General features: G+C 54.0%; 1 protein-coding gene across 5 annotated transcripts in view; it reads right to left on the reverse strand.

The window, feature by feature from the left end:
* The window catches only part of MNT (MAX network transcriptional repressor), an 80170-nt gene that overhangs the window by 11591 nt on the left and 53610 nt on the right, over positions 1 to 14969 (reverse strand). For 3 of the 5 annotated variants that reach the window (XM_066979516.1, XM_066979515.1, XM_066979518.1), the window contains 3 exons: positions 12198 to 12765; positions 9558 to 9599; positions 8743 to 8854 (listed from right to left, as the gene is read on the reverse strand). In XM_066979516.1, the coding sequence (XP_066835617.1) occupies positions 8743 to 8854; positions 9558 to 9599; positions 12198 to 12765 (722 nt within the window). The remainder of the gene's footprint in view (positions 1 to 8742; positions 8855 to 9557; positions 9600 to 12197; positions 12766 to 14969) is intronic. The other 2 variants (XM_066979517.1, XM_066979519.1) reach the window with 1 other exon arrangement.

Consider the following 14969-nt stretch of genomic DNA (forward strand, 5'->3'; position numbering starts at 1 on the left):
CCCGGTTTCCCATGGCCTGTGTCTTTCCTGGCAGTAACAGCAAAGAGAAAGAGACAGAAAAGAAGGCACAGGTGCCCACAGAAAAGTGTTTGGGTAGAACGGTAAGAATTGGAAGGGAAGACCAAGGCACAAGCAGGATCAGCATCACTATTCAGTTTATACAAATAACAGCTGAGACAGGGAGCCTTGTACAATTTTACTTGTATTTCCACTATCTCCAATGTACACTTTATCAGTATTTCTATCACATCATAGTGACACTAACATGACAACAGGAGATGAAGCTGATACCAACTTCCTGCTGCTGTATTATAATTTCAAAATCCCCCTCGTTTATTATTTTGTAGTTGACTGAACGTCTAGCAGGACTGCCCCTGGCACCTGTGGCTGCAAAGCATTGTGTAACATGGGCTGAACTCTGCTGCGCTGAGGCACACACAGCAATTTTGTTTTCTTGTGACTATTTGTCTGCAGTGCTATGAGGTCAGAGCCTACTTCCCTATAATTGTAAAGAGTATCAGCACACACCTTTGCTATCTGCGAACAAGAACAGGAACCCAAGCTCCCCAGGTAACACAGGCCACTGGGCTCCTAACCTCTTCCTATCAGGCTCTCAGAGAAAAGCAAAATCACAAAACAAAACGGTTATGAAATAAAGCCCATGCAATCAGGTTGTACACATCACTGCTTTTGTCACGTCCCGTGCACTCCTCTCCCGTGCCTGTTCTCTGACAGCACACCCAGAGTACGAGCAATGGTACTCGACTACAACACAGCTGCCATTTCAAAACCCTGTGCTACGCTCCGCTAGGTTTGGTTTGTGTTTTAGAACCTTAAGTGCTTCCTAAAGCTATTACTTAAATGATAGCAGGGTGATAGCTGTGGGTTTTCTAGCAACTAAAAAATATGTAAAAGATTTATAATTTTGTTTACCCTTTCCAAACTCCTGTGTGCGAGTCACAAGCGAGACAGTGCTCAAGAAAATCACCGTCCCTTCTGGCAAGGGGACAGCTTCCAGTCACTCAACAAGGTTCAAACACTGGCTTTTTTTATTTCTATTGCATGACACGTTTTGTGGCTACTGCTGCAAAGGAAGCTAATCCACCGACTGCTCTCTAGATAGAGCCTCCCTTCGGGTACGTCTCACCCCAGGAGGTGAGGGATGGTAAGGGATCTGATTTCAGATGTCTGCAGCCGCCCGGGGCCCACATCACTCTCGGCAGACGTGCCAGCCGGAGCGCTACACTCTCTGATTCAAGAAGAGAATCCCAAGTTCCTTGTACTCGATGACTGTGCAAGCTATCCAAAGGGAAAACAATCCGTCAGCGCCAGTGCACGCGAGGCACAGCCCTGCGCTACGTGCTGGAAGCTACTGAAAGATGCCCAGCAGCGGGAACTCGAGCGTTCATGCCTCAGGCAGCATGCCGAGGGACAGGGAGCTCGGAGCCTCCCCCAGCTTCTCAGGCTCAGAACCCCTCCTCCTGGACGGATGCAGCCTGCCGTCACGGCCCTGAAGCTAAAATCAATCCTTCAGTGGCTCCATGAGGAGCAGGAACTGCACTTGCTGTGCATGTGCAGCTCCCACTGACTGCAGTGGAAACCAGCCCTGTGCTCCAATTTAATCTTTCACACTTTTAAGCAGGTTCCAATTTGCTTTACTTACTGAACACCTTTTTTTTTTTTTTTTTTAAGTCCGATTTCTCACCTCTTTCTGACGCCCACAGATGATACCATACCCTTGTTCCATGACCACAGCCTATTGTTGCTGGGAGCCTTTATTACTCGCAATGAAATTCAGGCTAATTAGACAAGATAGAATCAATTGATCGGGTCAGGTAAACAATGCAAAGCAGCTCTGCTTTGCATGTGAGTGCTGCTCACATGAAGGAGTCACTGAGACTAGTGATGGACTCAGGTTCTTACCAGGCAAGTTTTACAGAAGGTAGCTGGCACTGAATTAAAACAACCCAACAACAAAACAAGTTACAGGCACACTTTTCAAGGTGAGGGACTTGATCAGATTCAGCATCACAGCCTGGTTTTATGCATTCTGATCAATAATCCGGCCACTACAGGGCTGGAATGTAAAGGAGCTCTATTTTTTTATTCAAGAGTACAGGCAGACCAACTTCTCACTTCAGATACGTGGGCTTTGTCTGCGGTGCGGCACCTCTCTGCGCCACAAATCACTCCATTGGCAGCGTCCTCTTTTATCTATGAAACGTGTAAACCCTAACTTAAGCATTACCAAAGGACTTTAAAAATCCACTCATCTTGTTCTGTTTTTGTTAGCATAGATGGGAAACTGCACCATTTTTAGGTGCACGATGTGTCACTTCACGCAGTTTGAGCCAAAGAGACCAGGCGAGGATATTTTAAATGTTTCACGCAAACAATTAGCATTACTGATTAGCACAGATAAATCAGTTTGTGATGGGTTTCTACTCCCGGCAGGAGGTCAGGAATCAGCTCTGTAATTTATTGTTCACCTTACAAGAGCATCCGGTGCTCTCAGCTTAGATGGTGACTTGAGGAGAGGTGGCAGTAGAGCTCATGCTGCAAACAGAGGTGACAAAGGAGGAAGCAGGCACAAGGAAAACGGAAGGAACCAGCGTGGTAATGAGAATAAAATCAGACAAGGTCTCCTGCATCAAAATCCAGTGACTGATGTTGATGTTGACACACTCTCTACTGCAGGATTATGTTGCTGTTTTTTTGTTTAGGAAAGGACAAAGTCCCTTTTACTTCCTAGGATAATCACTCCCCGCTTTATTCCTATTTCACATCCCTGTCCACTGGTTTGAGTTTGCCAAACTATTTTTCTTTCCATCTGGCAGTGATCTGGGACTGACGGACACTGTCCTTGCTTTAGCTTCAGTCTGAAGCAGTCACATCTGACACAGGGCAATGACATTGATCGGGCAGCGGTGGCCTTGTCAGCAGGTCAGCTGAGGACATGGCAGCGATGCAAAGGGAGGTCAGCGGAGGAGGCCTGCATTTGCAATCAGACGAGGAAATTGGGCACATTTCCTTCAAAATGAACCATGTGGTCGTTTATTTGCAAATCTAAAGAGATGTCAATTACCTCGAGTCCAGTACAACACTACTTCATTTTGTGTTTTTAGCATAAACTCAGCCCCTGAGGGGGCACCGGACCGAGGGCCACGCAAACTGACAGGCGCTGCTTTCACCCTCCTGCAGGGGAGGCGGCGAGAGGCGCACAGGGGCTGTCCCCGCGCCGCGGGACGGGGCTCCGGGCTGCTTCAGTGCTGGCATCCCCAGGAGCTGGCTGCTCCCAAGAGCGGCTTTGACGCAGCACCTCAGCTGCTCTGATGCAGCACCCGGTTCCCAGAACCCGGACCACGGGAAGATGTCGGCTGTGAAGGTTTTGCTGCGCTAACACACTTGTTGGGCTAGCTGGTGGACAGCCTGAGTGAGAACAAGAGGCTGCAGCCGGCTCACACCAGCAGCTGTGTAACTTCTAAAGGCTTTGTCACTCATTTATAGATTTATTTAAGTGCCTCTACATGCATAAAAATCAGAAGACTGTTCTATACTGCATCTATATCCAGAAAAATCAGAAGACTGTTCAGCAACAGGAATTTCTCTGCGATTACTGGGAAGGCTGCAGAAAGACCAGGAGGCAAGGCTTGGGCTGGTGTCCGTGGCTTTGTTCTGGTATCATTCCGTCAGCAGGATGCTGGGCATGATTTAAACCCTGGCTCCTGAGGTAGGGAGAAACTGCACCCTTCCTGCTCCTTTCCTTGGCAACACATGACATATGGGTCATGCTATAAACCCCAAGTTCATTTCGTAGTTATTTCCTACCTCCAATATTACAAAAGCAGCGAGTAGGACTGGAAGATGAGCTCTGTGAATCTGTAAGGGAAGTCCATTGCTATACAGAGCAAACATTCCTCTGGCACAACGGGAGCCGATGTTTGTTATCACAGCACCTTTTTTTCTCCCCGCTCTTCCAAGCCTTGCGCTAAGCAGCACGTGCAGTCCCGTGGATCAAGCGTGTCCTGCTCCACAAAGGGCTTCCAAGGATTCTCCTCTTTGCCCCTTGCAAGCTTCGGGGAGCTCAGCTTTGCCTAATATTTTGTAAGCACGCTATTGTTCGATCAGCATTTGACTCTGGTCGTAGGGGGAGGCTCTGGCAGACAAACGGGACTTGCAGTGTGAGCGCAGGGCCATCAGGCTGCGGCTCGGAGCTGTTCGCAGGCTGCCTGCTTTTGGCTGTCCTGGTGTTACCCGGTGAGCTCATCGCCTGGATGTTGTTTCACACTAAGTATGCAATAGGAAATAACCCCTGAAACTGGAAGGTGTTCAGGTACCATAGCGACAGCCACAGTGTGAGAACACAGAGGAGAAAACAGCCTTGCTTAAGGGCTTCAATTAGCTTCCAACTATGATGATTACAACATTTCCTAGGGGGCAAGGAATCCTTCAAAGAGAATTAAATCAAAACACCCAGCTGCACCGAAGTCCTGGCTATGAACCGCATCTGCAGCCTTCTGCTCCGAGTTTCGCTCCCCGGCCACGCCAGCAGCACCCTCCCCAGGCACGCAGAGCACGCTGCGGCCCCCGCTCGCTGCCCGGGGAGGGGACGGCCTCGGCCAGCTGCTCTCTGACCAGGTCCCGACCCAGCCACGGGCACCCGGGCACTGCTCCCCACAAGCAGACGCCAGCATTTTCCTCCCGCTGCATTTTTCCCGTGGCACTTTAGGGCCTAGGAGAACTTTGAGGAGGCCTGCAGCACTGTCTCTCCTGCCTTCCAGGGAGGAAGGCGAGGAACAAAGGGCAGGTAGCTTGCACAACCACGCACTTTGTCACAGGCACGGAGCCCAAGCAACTGCCACCTGCAGGGGACAAAACTCCCTCACCCGAAAGCCACAAAGCTGGTCCGCAACACAACAGCCTGCACTGCCTAAAACCGAATCGCCATTTAAAAGGATTATTAACTTCCAGCTGTGTTCAGCCTAATTTCCTTTGTGCAACAGTGTGCTTAATTGCAGAGATTCTAATTTACTCTTGTAGAGCGCAGACCCAGCTCGAAGGATAAATTAGAATGACAGCTCCATGGGAAGTTTGGAATTTAACTTCTTGACTTATCTGATTTGATGCAGATACAAATATTCAAATCCAGCCAAGGAACCAAACAGCCTGTTTCTAAGAAGTTCCAGCTGGAATGGGGAAAAAGGATTTCATAGGAAGAGAGGCTGCAGCAATTAGTGCACGGCCATACTCCTGCGGGCACAGATCATCAGCCAGGCAGAGCCTCGGGGCTGGCATGCTGCACTCCTCCTGCGGAAGGCTTGTTTCTTTTGTGAAAAAACACTTTGCCATGTTGAGTCTTGATTTTTAAACCCCTTTTGTACAATGCCCATGTTCTCTTCACAAGGCAGAGGCCAGCTCCAAGCCCGTCAGCGAGACGTGCCGAGCTCGGCACGGGACTCGTGGTACCCTGTGGCTGTCTGCAGAAACCTGGAAGGCTGCAGAGGCTGAGGAGACGGAGACGTTCCACGTGTGGGGGTGCTAGCTCCGTATTTCTGCTGCCAAGAATAGAACGGTTCTTTTGTTTGTTCTTGGAACCAGCTCCGTGCTCCTGTTTGAAGAGGAGGCTGGGATTCGCCTCGCCCAGCCTTACAACGAGGTGCTGCCCGCTGCTCTCTGCACATGCCGGGGGTGGCACCTCCGCTCAGCCCCCGGCGACGCTCTCGCCCGGTGTTGGGGGCAGCCCCGCGAGGGGCAGGCGCTGCCATCGGCACGGAGCTCACGCAGGTGGCGGCGGCTCGGCCGTGCCCAGGGCCCGCGGGTGGTGCAGGCGGTGCGGGCGGCGGGCCCAGCGTGCAGCGCTGCGCGCGGGCAGCCCGGGACCACCACGTGCACGCCGCGCACGCGGCCGGGATGCTGGCGGCCGGGGGTGCTGGCCAGGGAGCTCCCGGCCGGGAAGGAAGAAGGGGGGGCCGGGATGGACGGCGTCAGCACGACCTTCATCGCCATCGCCGCGCAGGCCGGGCTCCGTCTCCTGCCTCCACCCACCGGCAGCAGCGGGCCCTGCGCTGGCCCTGACCCGGCTGTGCAGCCGTGCCCCGACGCAGGTCCGAGGCCGCTCTCGTTTGCAGCGCGTCTGCGCAGCCTCCCGGCGAGGCAGCTGGCAGCAAGCCCGTGGCCTCTGGCCCCAGCACTTTGGAGCCGGCTCTTTGCTGAGGCACGCGCTTCCCACGCGGCCTGCGGCGCCCCTCCGGCCCCCTCTGCCAGCCGAGGGGCAGCACGGCTCGCCGGGCAGCGCGCGAGTGCCCAGTACTGCGGCTGGGCGAGGGCGGCGGTGCCCCCGCCAGGGACGAGCAGCCCGCCGTGCCTGCCAGGGAGGCACTGGTCCCCTCGGGATCCCGCAGCAAAGTCCCCGAGCCCGGGGCCTTACCGCACTGCTCTGTCGTCGGCCTGCCCAGGCGTCCCTGCTCAGCCACGGGCACGCGCTGCCTGTAGACATCTGCCCCCCATGAAGGGCAGCTCAGAATTTCCCGTTCCCTTTCTTGCTATGAAATTCAAAGCAGCTTACGAGGAAGGTACGTTGACTCTCCAGGAGAACAGCTAACTTCTAACCTAACCTGTCAGCAGCAGTTATGCACCAGTGAACCACAACAGTCACCAGACATGTCTTCCGCATCTTCATGCCCCCCTCAAACCCCAAGTGAAAACACTGCACAGGTCTCAGAGCACCCCGTCACTGTGCCTTCGCGTCCCTCCGAGCCCTACCTGCAGCCGCTCACCCGAGGGCAAATGCCCTGGGGTCGGAGCTCCCTTCACCTGTGCAAAGCTCTAGGGGTGGGCAGAAGGGCAGACGCCCCTGTACCAAAACACAGAGATTTCATAGGAAGTAAAACCAAAACCGACCAACCAACCCTGGCTCAATTGCCCCAATTGCCCTTTGCTACTTGCAGGTGGCAGGCCAGAGAGACAGAACTCAGACAAAGGATCCATACTGGTGACGGCAGTTCAGAGGTGGCACTGCACCGCATCCCATGTGGAAGAAACTTAAATATTTTTCTGAATCCATGGGCACACGGTGGACCATCAAAAAGTAGTTTATGCTTCCTAAGAAAACACGACAGGAGTTTCATTCCCAGCAATTTACAGAGCTGTTTGTAAGCATGCGTGTAGGGAGCACAGAAGTGCGTCGCACCTAAGCACCAGAGTCAATGTATTTCACAACAGATCTAGAGGGGAAGGAGAAAAAGAATCGGCCACCCCCACCGACAGCCTCGAAGAGCATTTTAAGCTGTCTCGCAGAAGCACAGAGCAAAAATTCTGCCAGAGAGCAGTGTCTGCTCACGGACAGATCTGCACTTGCATCAGTATTCACAGAGTGTCAGCAGGCTAGGCTGGGAACAGCGCTGTTCGTGACATCACGACTGGACTCGAGTCCCAAGTGCAAGAACAGGCGATGCGATCACTCCATCTCTGTTAGCACTAATGAAAGCTCATCTCTTCACTGACACCAGGCTGCCCGAAATCAAATGAAATGCTCTTATCTTCTCTGATGCCTATTAACCATAATACAACCACTTCTCCAGAAGTGACCTTTTTAAACAACACAGATTTTTCTTCTTGTTTGCTACTCTCTAGTGGCTGGGTACCATTAAAATCTGTCTGGTTTCCATGCCCCAGCCAAACGCTCTGCAAGGGACGTCACGGGTTAAGGCCGTTGAGAAGGGGCGAGCTGGCCCAGTTCTCCAAGTCGGCGAGTACTTACTGACGCTCCACAGAAAAGGTAATGTGGGCAGTGAGTGTCCGGTACCTCTGAATATACAATTAAAATGGCATCTGAGAGATACTGAGAAATATGGGAAGAAAGAGAAGAAAGCAGACAACATTTCACTGTGGACAAGCCCGCCTGTGAGCAGCCCTCAGCACCCTTTATTCCAGCCAAAATGCTGGAGGTCTACTGGCCGTCTTCACTTGCAAGAGAATGCTATGAATTTAGCAAATTTTCCATTTTCTAGAATGAGTTTGATTGCATTACACGCTACTGGTTTCACAATCACAGAGGACACCTCTGAGAACTACTTCTGGGCAACTATCAACCATTTTCCCACACAATCAATGCAGAAAACATACTGGGTAAGAACAACGCAATGGACAAAGCCAGTTGACAAGACTGCAGACCGTGTCAGTATGACGAACAACAATTAAGCAAACATTAACACTTAACCCTAAGCTCCAGTCTTTCCCTACCTCCACGTAAGTGACATGTATTTACATCTCCACCTCATCAAAAATTGGAGACATTCAGAACAAACCTGCCTGTTTTGGTTAAGCAAACAGAAACCCCCCCAAATCACACGGATTAAAATTCCCCCGAGTGAAAAAGAAGTAGCATATACTGGACTAGATGTCCCTTTTTAGGATCATTTAGATTATCTGTCGCGCTAAGGTGAAAGCCACCTGGTCCACCACTACTGATGGTACCGACGACTTACAGTTAGCTGGGAATTTCAAGTATAAGGAGACTGCATGAAGCAAGCATTCCTAGAAGACCTACAAGTTCTGGAAATCTGGAGTTTACGTGACTACACTTGCATGGGGGTAGAGCAGGGTGGGTTCACTTTTCTCCTTTTCATTACAGAAACAGATATTTAGCTCGGTTTAAGCCACTCTCTCTCTCTGTTTCAGCAGACAAAGCGCCATACGACAACGGCCAACAGCAAGCAGCAGCCACCCGAACGCCATCGGTACCTGGATGTATCGCAAGGCACTCCTTAGGACGCTGAGGTTTGAGGTCTTCTTGTCGTCTACGTTGGGGATGTTGCGTTTTAATGTCTCAAAGCATTCTTTCAAATGTGCACGTCTAAAGAAAACACAGGTGGTTTGTCAGCTTGTGAGCACACACCAGAAATCAATTTCACAGAGGGCTAAAGCTTAATTTGGGCCTTAATCCAGCAAAGCACTTACACATGTGCATAGCAGTCACCGGGACTACCTGCATGCTTCACACTGCACCACCTCAGTCCAGCAGACAGGCTATGGGTTGTGCCTTGTGCGGCTTGGCTCCTAGTCCTAGCTTTGTCAGGAAACCATCGTGCGATCTTAAATAAAATATCACGTCTCCCTGTGCTGTTCTTTTCACTTTCACCACATTTCTGATTTGGCTATTGGGGCTACAAGAGCGTCAGATCAGGAACTGGTCTTTATTCTGTATTCTCGCTGCACACTTGGTTAGTTTATTACTTCAAGTCAAGTAAGAAATTACACCGTTATGCACGTGGGGATTTACTTTGCAGGATCAGGGCTTTGCAGGGTTATCGTAATGCAATTATGCAGCTAAATAAAACATACTGGGAAGCAAGAGATGCAGAATTGAGCTATAAGAAAGCAAAGCAATATTGCAAGATTCATTAAAAGTAACTAAGAATTTCGTTCAAGTCATTTGTTAAAAACAAAAGCAAAAAACCCAAGCCAAACAAATATTGACAGACTATAGGCCAAAAAATAAATAAAAAGTGAAAGGGAATTATAATTGAAAAAAAGCAAAACCCTGGCTTTCTACGCACCTGTTCTTCTCCAATTTATTATGTACTTCCCTGGTCCCAACCCTGTAACCCAAACAGAACAAAGATAAACTCAGTGTCAGGTTTAAAACTATTGCCATTCAACCTCTACGTTCAGCAGCGTGTGTGTGTCTAGGATATAGAGGTAAATATTAAAGAACAATAGTGTAGTTGAGATATCACTGGTTTAGTATTATTTGCATACATAATCTACCTGTGTTCTATCAAGATAAAATCCATACTTCACATGCATTTAGGTGGGATAAGCATTACCCGTAGGCTGCACACGAGCTACAAGGAGGTACGGGTATAACGCGTCCATGTGTACGCAGACAGGGCCACTACCAGCAACAGGAAGAGACGCCAAGTATGAATTGTACGTGTTTGTACAGTCCTGGATAGCCCAGATTCTGACCCATTTCTGATCTACGCCTACACTCCAGCAGGGTGAGATTTATCCGGTTGCAAATTAAAGTATACATGACTTGGCAGACATACTTCAAACCTCTTTCATTTTTATTGTGCCTGAAGTAACACAGCCAAACATAAGTACGAAGTGAAGTAATCCAGGAATCCTCCAGTCACTGCTCGAGGGAAACCAGGGTCGACCTCTGTTTCTGGGGGTTCTGCTCTGTCCCTACCTCCCCAGATCACAGGAGAACTCCTAGAAAGGCCAAATTCACGCTGCCTTAGTTCTGCAGCTACAGTGGTGATAAAGTACATGAGCAGGCTGATGGAGAGTTGGAGTATCTTCCACAAAGTGATTACTTGCTTTTGGTGCTTTTGGTTGAAAACGCACCAACAGCGAGGCGAGCATTTCAGGAGGTGGGTTAATATTTAATAACTGTTCAGGTGTTTAAAAATAAATATTTGACAGCCTTTTCCCATGAAACATTTACAAGCTGGAAAAAGCGCCTTTCCAGCGCTTACACCCAGAAACAGCTCTTCTCAGAGGAGCGGGGAGACGAGGCGCACCCCCCTGGGGCACCCCGGCGCAGCGCTGTCAGCGACCCCTGCAACCCGCCCCGGCCCCAGCGACCCCGCGGGGCGAGGGCTGCCCCAGCTGGGGGCACGGCGCCGCTGCGTGCCTGGGGCCAGAGCCCGGCCCGGCCCCCGGGGCCCCACTCACCCTGACCAAAGCACGCGTCCACGCGCCAGCCCTGCAGCCGAGCCGTTTATAGACAAGGGCTAAAGATCACCAACTTTCTACGAGGAGTTGTAGTGGCATTTCACACAGGCTTTTATCTTTGCAAAGTTTTATCTGCATTATTTCCACCGTCTCCTTCCACGCTGTAGGGTCTCTACTCTCCGGAAGACACTAGGAACCCTTTTCTTGCCCGCTGCATCGTCCGTCTCCTGGTCCCGCAGGATGACAGCGGCACCGCTGCTCGGGGACAGGCCGGAGCCACCTCACGGCTCGCGCTCCTCCCGTGCTGCCTTACAGGGGATCGGAGCGAACGCGGGGGGCCCCAGGAAAAGCGAGCGAGCTGCCATGTTCCAGCCCGCTCAGCTCCAGTGGGCAGGGGGAAAACGGCAAGGCCAGATGGTGACCTGGCCAAAACATCCCTCCCGAGCAGGCGGCTTTGGAGAGAGGACTGCGCTTTGCCCAGCTCCCACCGGCACTAGTTTGGGTGGGGAGGACCAGAGAGACAAGAAGCAGCTCAAGCCCTGCCCCGCAGGACAAGCTGGCCGCCACAACGTGGCTTGGCAAGAGGTGGCACCGGTCCCCAGCACCTCCTCTGGGCCCCCGAGCAGAGCCCCCCAAGGCAGGGCACGGCACGCAGCGATGTCCCACCCAGCGCCCCGAGAGCCCCGCGGGGTTAGCCCCCCGGTTCTGGGCAGTCCCAAAGAAACACCATCAGCTGCAGGCAGCGGGATAATGGTCAGAGGTCTGGTAACGGGGCCCAGGAGAAAGACCGAAGAGATCCAGGTCATTTATCCTGCAGAAAGGAAGACTGCAGGGGGCAAAGGAAAGAGGTAAAAGGTTGCTACAAAGAGGAAGGGAAGCATTTCTTCTCCCAGCCCATTGGAAACAGCACAAGAAATAACACCAGGCTCCGCACTAGCATGCTGTGCTCTGGAGCCAAAGTCCTTAAGAACAAGCTAGACGCTGACCAGGAGCAACACCAGAGTCACAAGCCCTGTCTGAGGGTGGGGACAGAGTAAACAGCCTTGAGTCCCTTCCAGCTCCAGGAGGCCCTCGGCAACTCATGTGATCTCTGTCCTGGGAGACAACTTCCCAGAGCACAGTCCAGCGTTCACGAAAGTTCCTGCCAGGGCTGCTGCGCGACTTCCCTGACCACCATAGGCAGAGCTCTTTGGCCCAAAGCCGATCACCGGGTGCTGCCTGAGGTCAGGCAGGCAGTGCTGGGCCGTGCTTCCTAACGCACTTCTGGCTTGGGGGAGGAAACGAACAAACAAAAAAACCCTTGTATACTATAGTTGGGGGGGGGGATAAAAAACCAAGCTAAGAAACTGTGCAATCAAAAAAAAACCAAACAGCCACCCAAACATCCCTGGGTCTCGGTATTTCTGATCTGACAGCTCTTCGCAAAAGCAGCAGCTGCTCGGGGTCGCTGCAGCGTTCGGGCACCGCCGCTGCCTGCCCCTGCTCGGAAGGCTCCGCACGCGGCACACACTCACCCTCCGGGCCGCTTCTTCTGCTCGTTTGGCTTCACGTCTTCCGCCGGAGCCAGCTTCAGGGCACCGAGCTGCGGGGTGGCTCCCGGGTGCTGCAGGGGCTGGTGAGGCTGGGGCTGGATCGGCTGCTGAACCACATGGTGCTGGGAGATGGCCAGGACCGGCGCCGCGTAGTGCTGGAGCTGCTTGGGGCTGCCCGACGGCGGGGTGGCCGCCTTCCCGTCCGCGAGGAGCGGGCCCGGCGGCCGCTGGATGACCGGCGCCACCGAAGGCGCTTCCTTGGTGACGCCGGGAGTGCTTACGAGGGGCTGGTGGCGCTGCACGAGCGGCGGGGACAGCGCGGCCTGGGCTGCCGCCTGCGGGGGGCTGGTAACGACCGGGATGGGGATGACGGAGATGGGGGCTGCCAGCGGTGGGGGCGGCGGCGGAGCTGGGGCGGGGGGCGAGATGGGCACCAGCAGCTCGCCCCGCGGCTCCTCCAGGGGGACGGCGTGGTTGGCCCGCGGCGCGCTGGCCTTCCGCTGCTCCTGCTCTCGCTCCAGGCGGAGCTTCTCGTGCTTCTCATTCTCGTCTGGAAGAGAAAGGGGACACCGCCAGTGAGCAACGGGACTCCCCGCACGGCCTCTCCCACCCCGCATCTCCCACCCTGGCCTCTCCGGGGAGCTGTCACGTAACGGCTCCACCACCGAGCGGAGCCGAGGCCTCGCCCCAGGCACACCGCACGGCGGCTGCGGGAGCTGGGGATCAGCCCTGTGCTCCGGCCGGGCTTCACCTCCCACTCACGTCCCTTTTGCTCCAGCACACATCTTACACACGCCACAGGTGCTGCCCCCGATTTCCGCCCTCAGAGCCATCGGCCTGGGTGACTCCTGGCTCCCCTGCTACTGGCAGGAGGAAAGGAGCTGGCCGCCCCACCCCAGCGCCCAAACTGCAAGGCAAGAGGAAAAAACGACCACGCCAAACGAGGCCCCACAGCCCTGAGACACGGTGTGCCCGCGGCACAGGAGGGCGCGCTGCTGGCATGGGGGGCCAAAGGCAGCACCTTCAACCTGCCCCCCCCTTGGTTCTGGGGCGCGGGCAGAAATCCGCAGTGCCGGTACTGACAAAAGCAGAGAGAATTTGTTTGTCTTATTCCACGCTTCTCCCCAACAGCCCATACATGTGCAAAGTGGGGAGGAACAGGGAGAAAAAGGAACGGCTGCCAGTGGGAGCTGGGCTGTCCCGGTCCCCGCAGGAGCGCGCAGTGACGGCCGCAGCCCCCGGCACCGCTCCCTTCCACAACCCCGCCCGGAGCCCCCGCTTACATCCGCGTACAAACGGCACGGGGAACCAACACCCAGCAAAACATTTCTGCTCCTCCTCTTCGGTGCTTACACCGGGCCTTTTGCAAAGGAGCCAACCCTGGCCCTGCCGGCACCACACGGACGGGGCCGTCCCCTCCCGGGGCGTCGAGGAAGGGCCCGGAGCAGGGCCCGACAGCACCCCGGGCACGGAGGCCAGGCCCCGCAGCCACCCGTGGGGCCGGTGGGCTCCTTGGGCTGCAATATCACATCTTGTGCCCTCAGGTGGGCAGGGTAACTCGGCAGGCTTTCCATCGATACGAACCCGTGCGGGCGTTTTTCTGCTGCTGTGGACTTTACTCGAGCTCCTAAACTTCCCTGTGATGTAGCTGTTCCTATGTGTTTCTAGAACACCAGACAAAGTAAATGAAACCCGTGTGGCCCGACTAGCAAAATAAACCTCATTAATGTGATCCAGGTCTCTGGCTTTAATTGTGTGAACATGGCACAAACGAAATTTATTTATGCAAGTCCTGTGGCGCCAAGGGCCCCGGCATCCAGACACCTCCCCGCACGCTGCCCACGAAGCTCAGTGCACGCCAACCCCGACAGCTGGCGGGGAGCTGCAAGAATCGCTGGTACGCTAACAGCGGGCTTCGAGCCGTGACCTCTTCGTAGGAATGTACAAAGACTTGGGGGGGAAAACGTGACTGACTTCACCGAGCACGGGCGGAGAGAAACAAGGCACGCAGCGCGCCGTGCTCTTACGCAGTGGGCAACGGCAGGCAATTCAAAGAACTCGCAGACGTTTCCTCAAGCTGCCTTCAGCCCAGGCTTCTGCAGCACACCCTCACACGTCCCCAGCCTTGGTTAAAGCACTCGGGCCCCGCTTGAGTTACGAGACCGAGACAGCAGCAGCACGGGGAATCAGTGGAGTGCTGGCTCTGCCCGAGCTCTGACTGCCCCGTGCTGAACTCATCCTGCACCGGCCTCTGGCAGCAGCCTCACCCCAGCAGAGCGCAGGGCCCGTTCGGCCGGGGTGCGTGCCGATGGCAAGGCTTCCCAGGGCATCAGCAGGGGCCGGCAGTGAAATTCCTGCAACAAACCGTTTTTTGTTCACTGGGGAAGCCAAGAGAACAGGAGAGAAAGGTTACGAGCGAGCACGACTGCTCAGAGATGTTTATGTAAATGTCTCTGCGAAGCAGGTGCAGCCCTCAGGCTGCTGACGAGCTGCCAGCAAGGCCTTTGGTGTTGCAAATCTTGAGCTCCCTTAAGCTAAAGAGTTCATTTCAAGGGTTGTGTTAGCCAAAATCTGATGCCAGTGAGCCGCTGCCCCTGCATTTGACTCGTTCACTGACAAAAGGAGCCCAGCTCTCAACTCCCCGCACCGAGGGCATTCGGGCGTCCCTGTGCGGCCTCCACCCCCCAGCAGCACTTCCACGCGCTGCCCCGCGCTGGGAAAGCGTCCGCTGCTCGCCTTGTACCCACAGCCTGC

This window comes from Anser cygnoides, chromosome 18 (assembly GCF_040182565.1).
Source record: "Anser cygnoides isolate HZ-2024a breed goose chromosome 18, Taihu_goose_T2T_genome, whole genome shotgun sequence".
Lineage (NCBI taxonomy): Eukaryota > Metazoa > Chordata > Aves > Anseriformes > Anatidae > Anser > Anser cygnoides.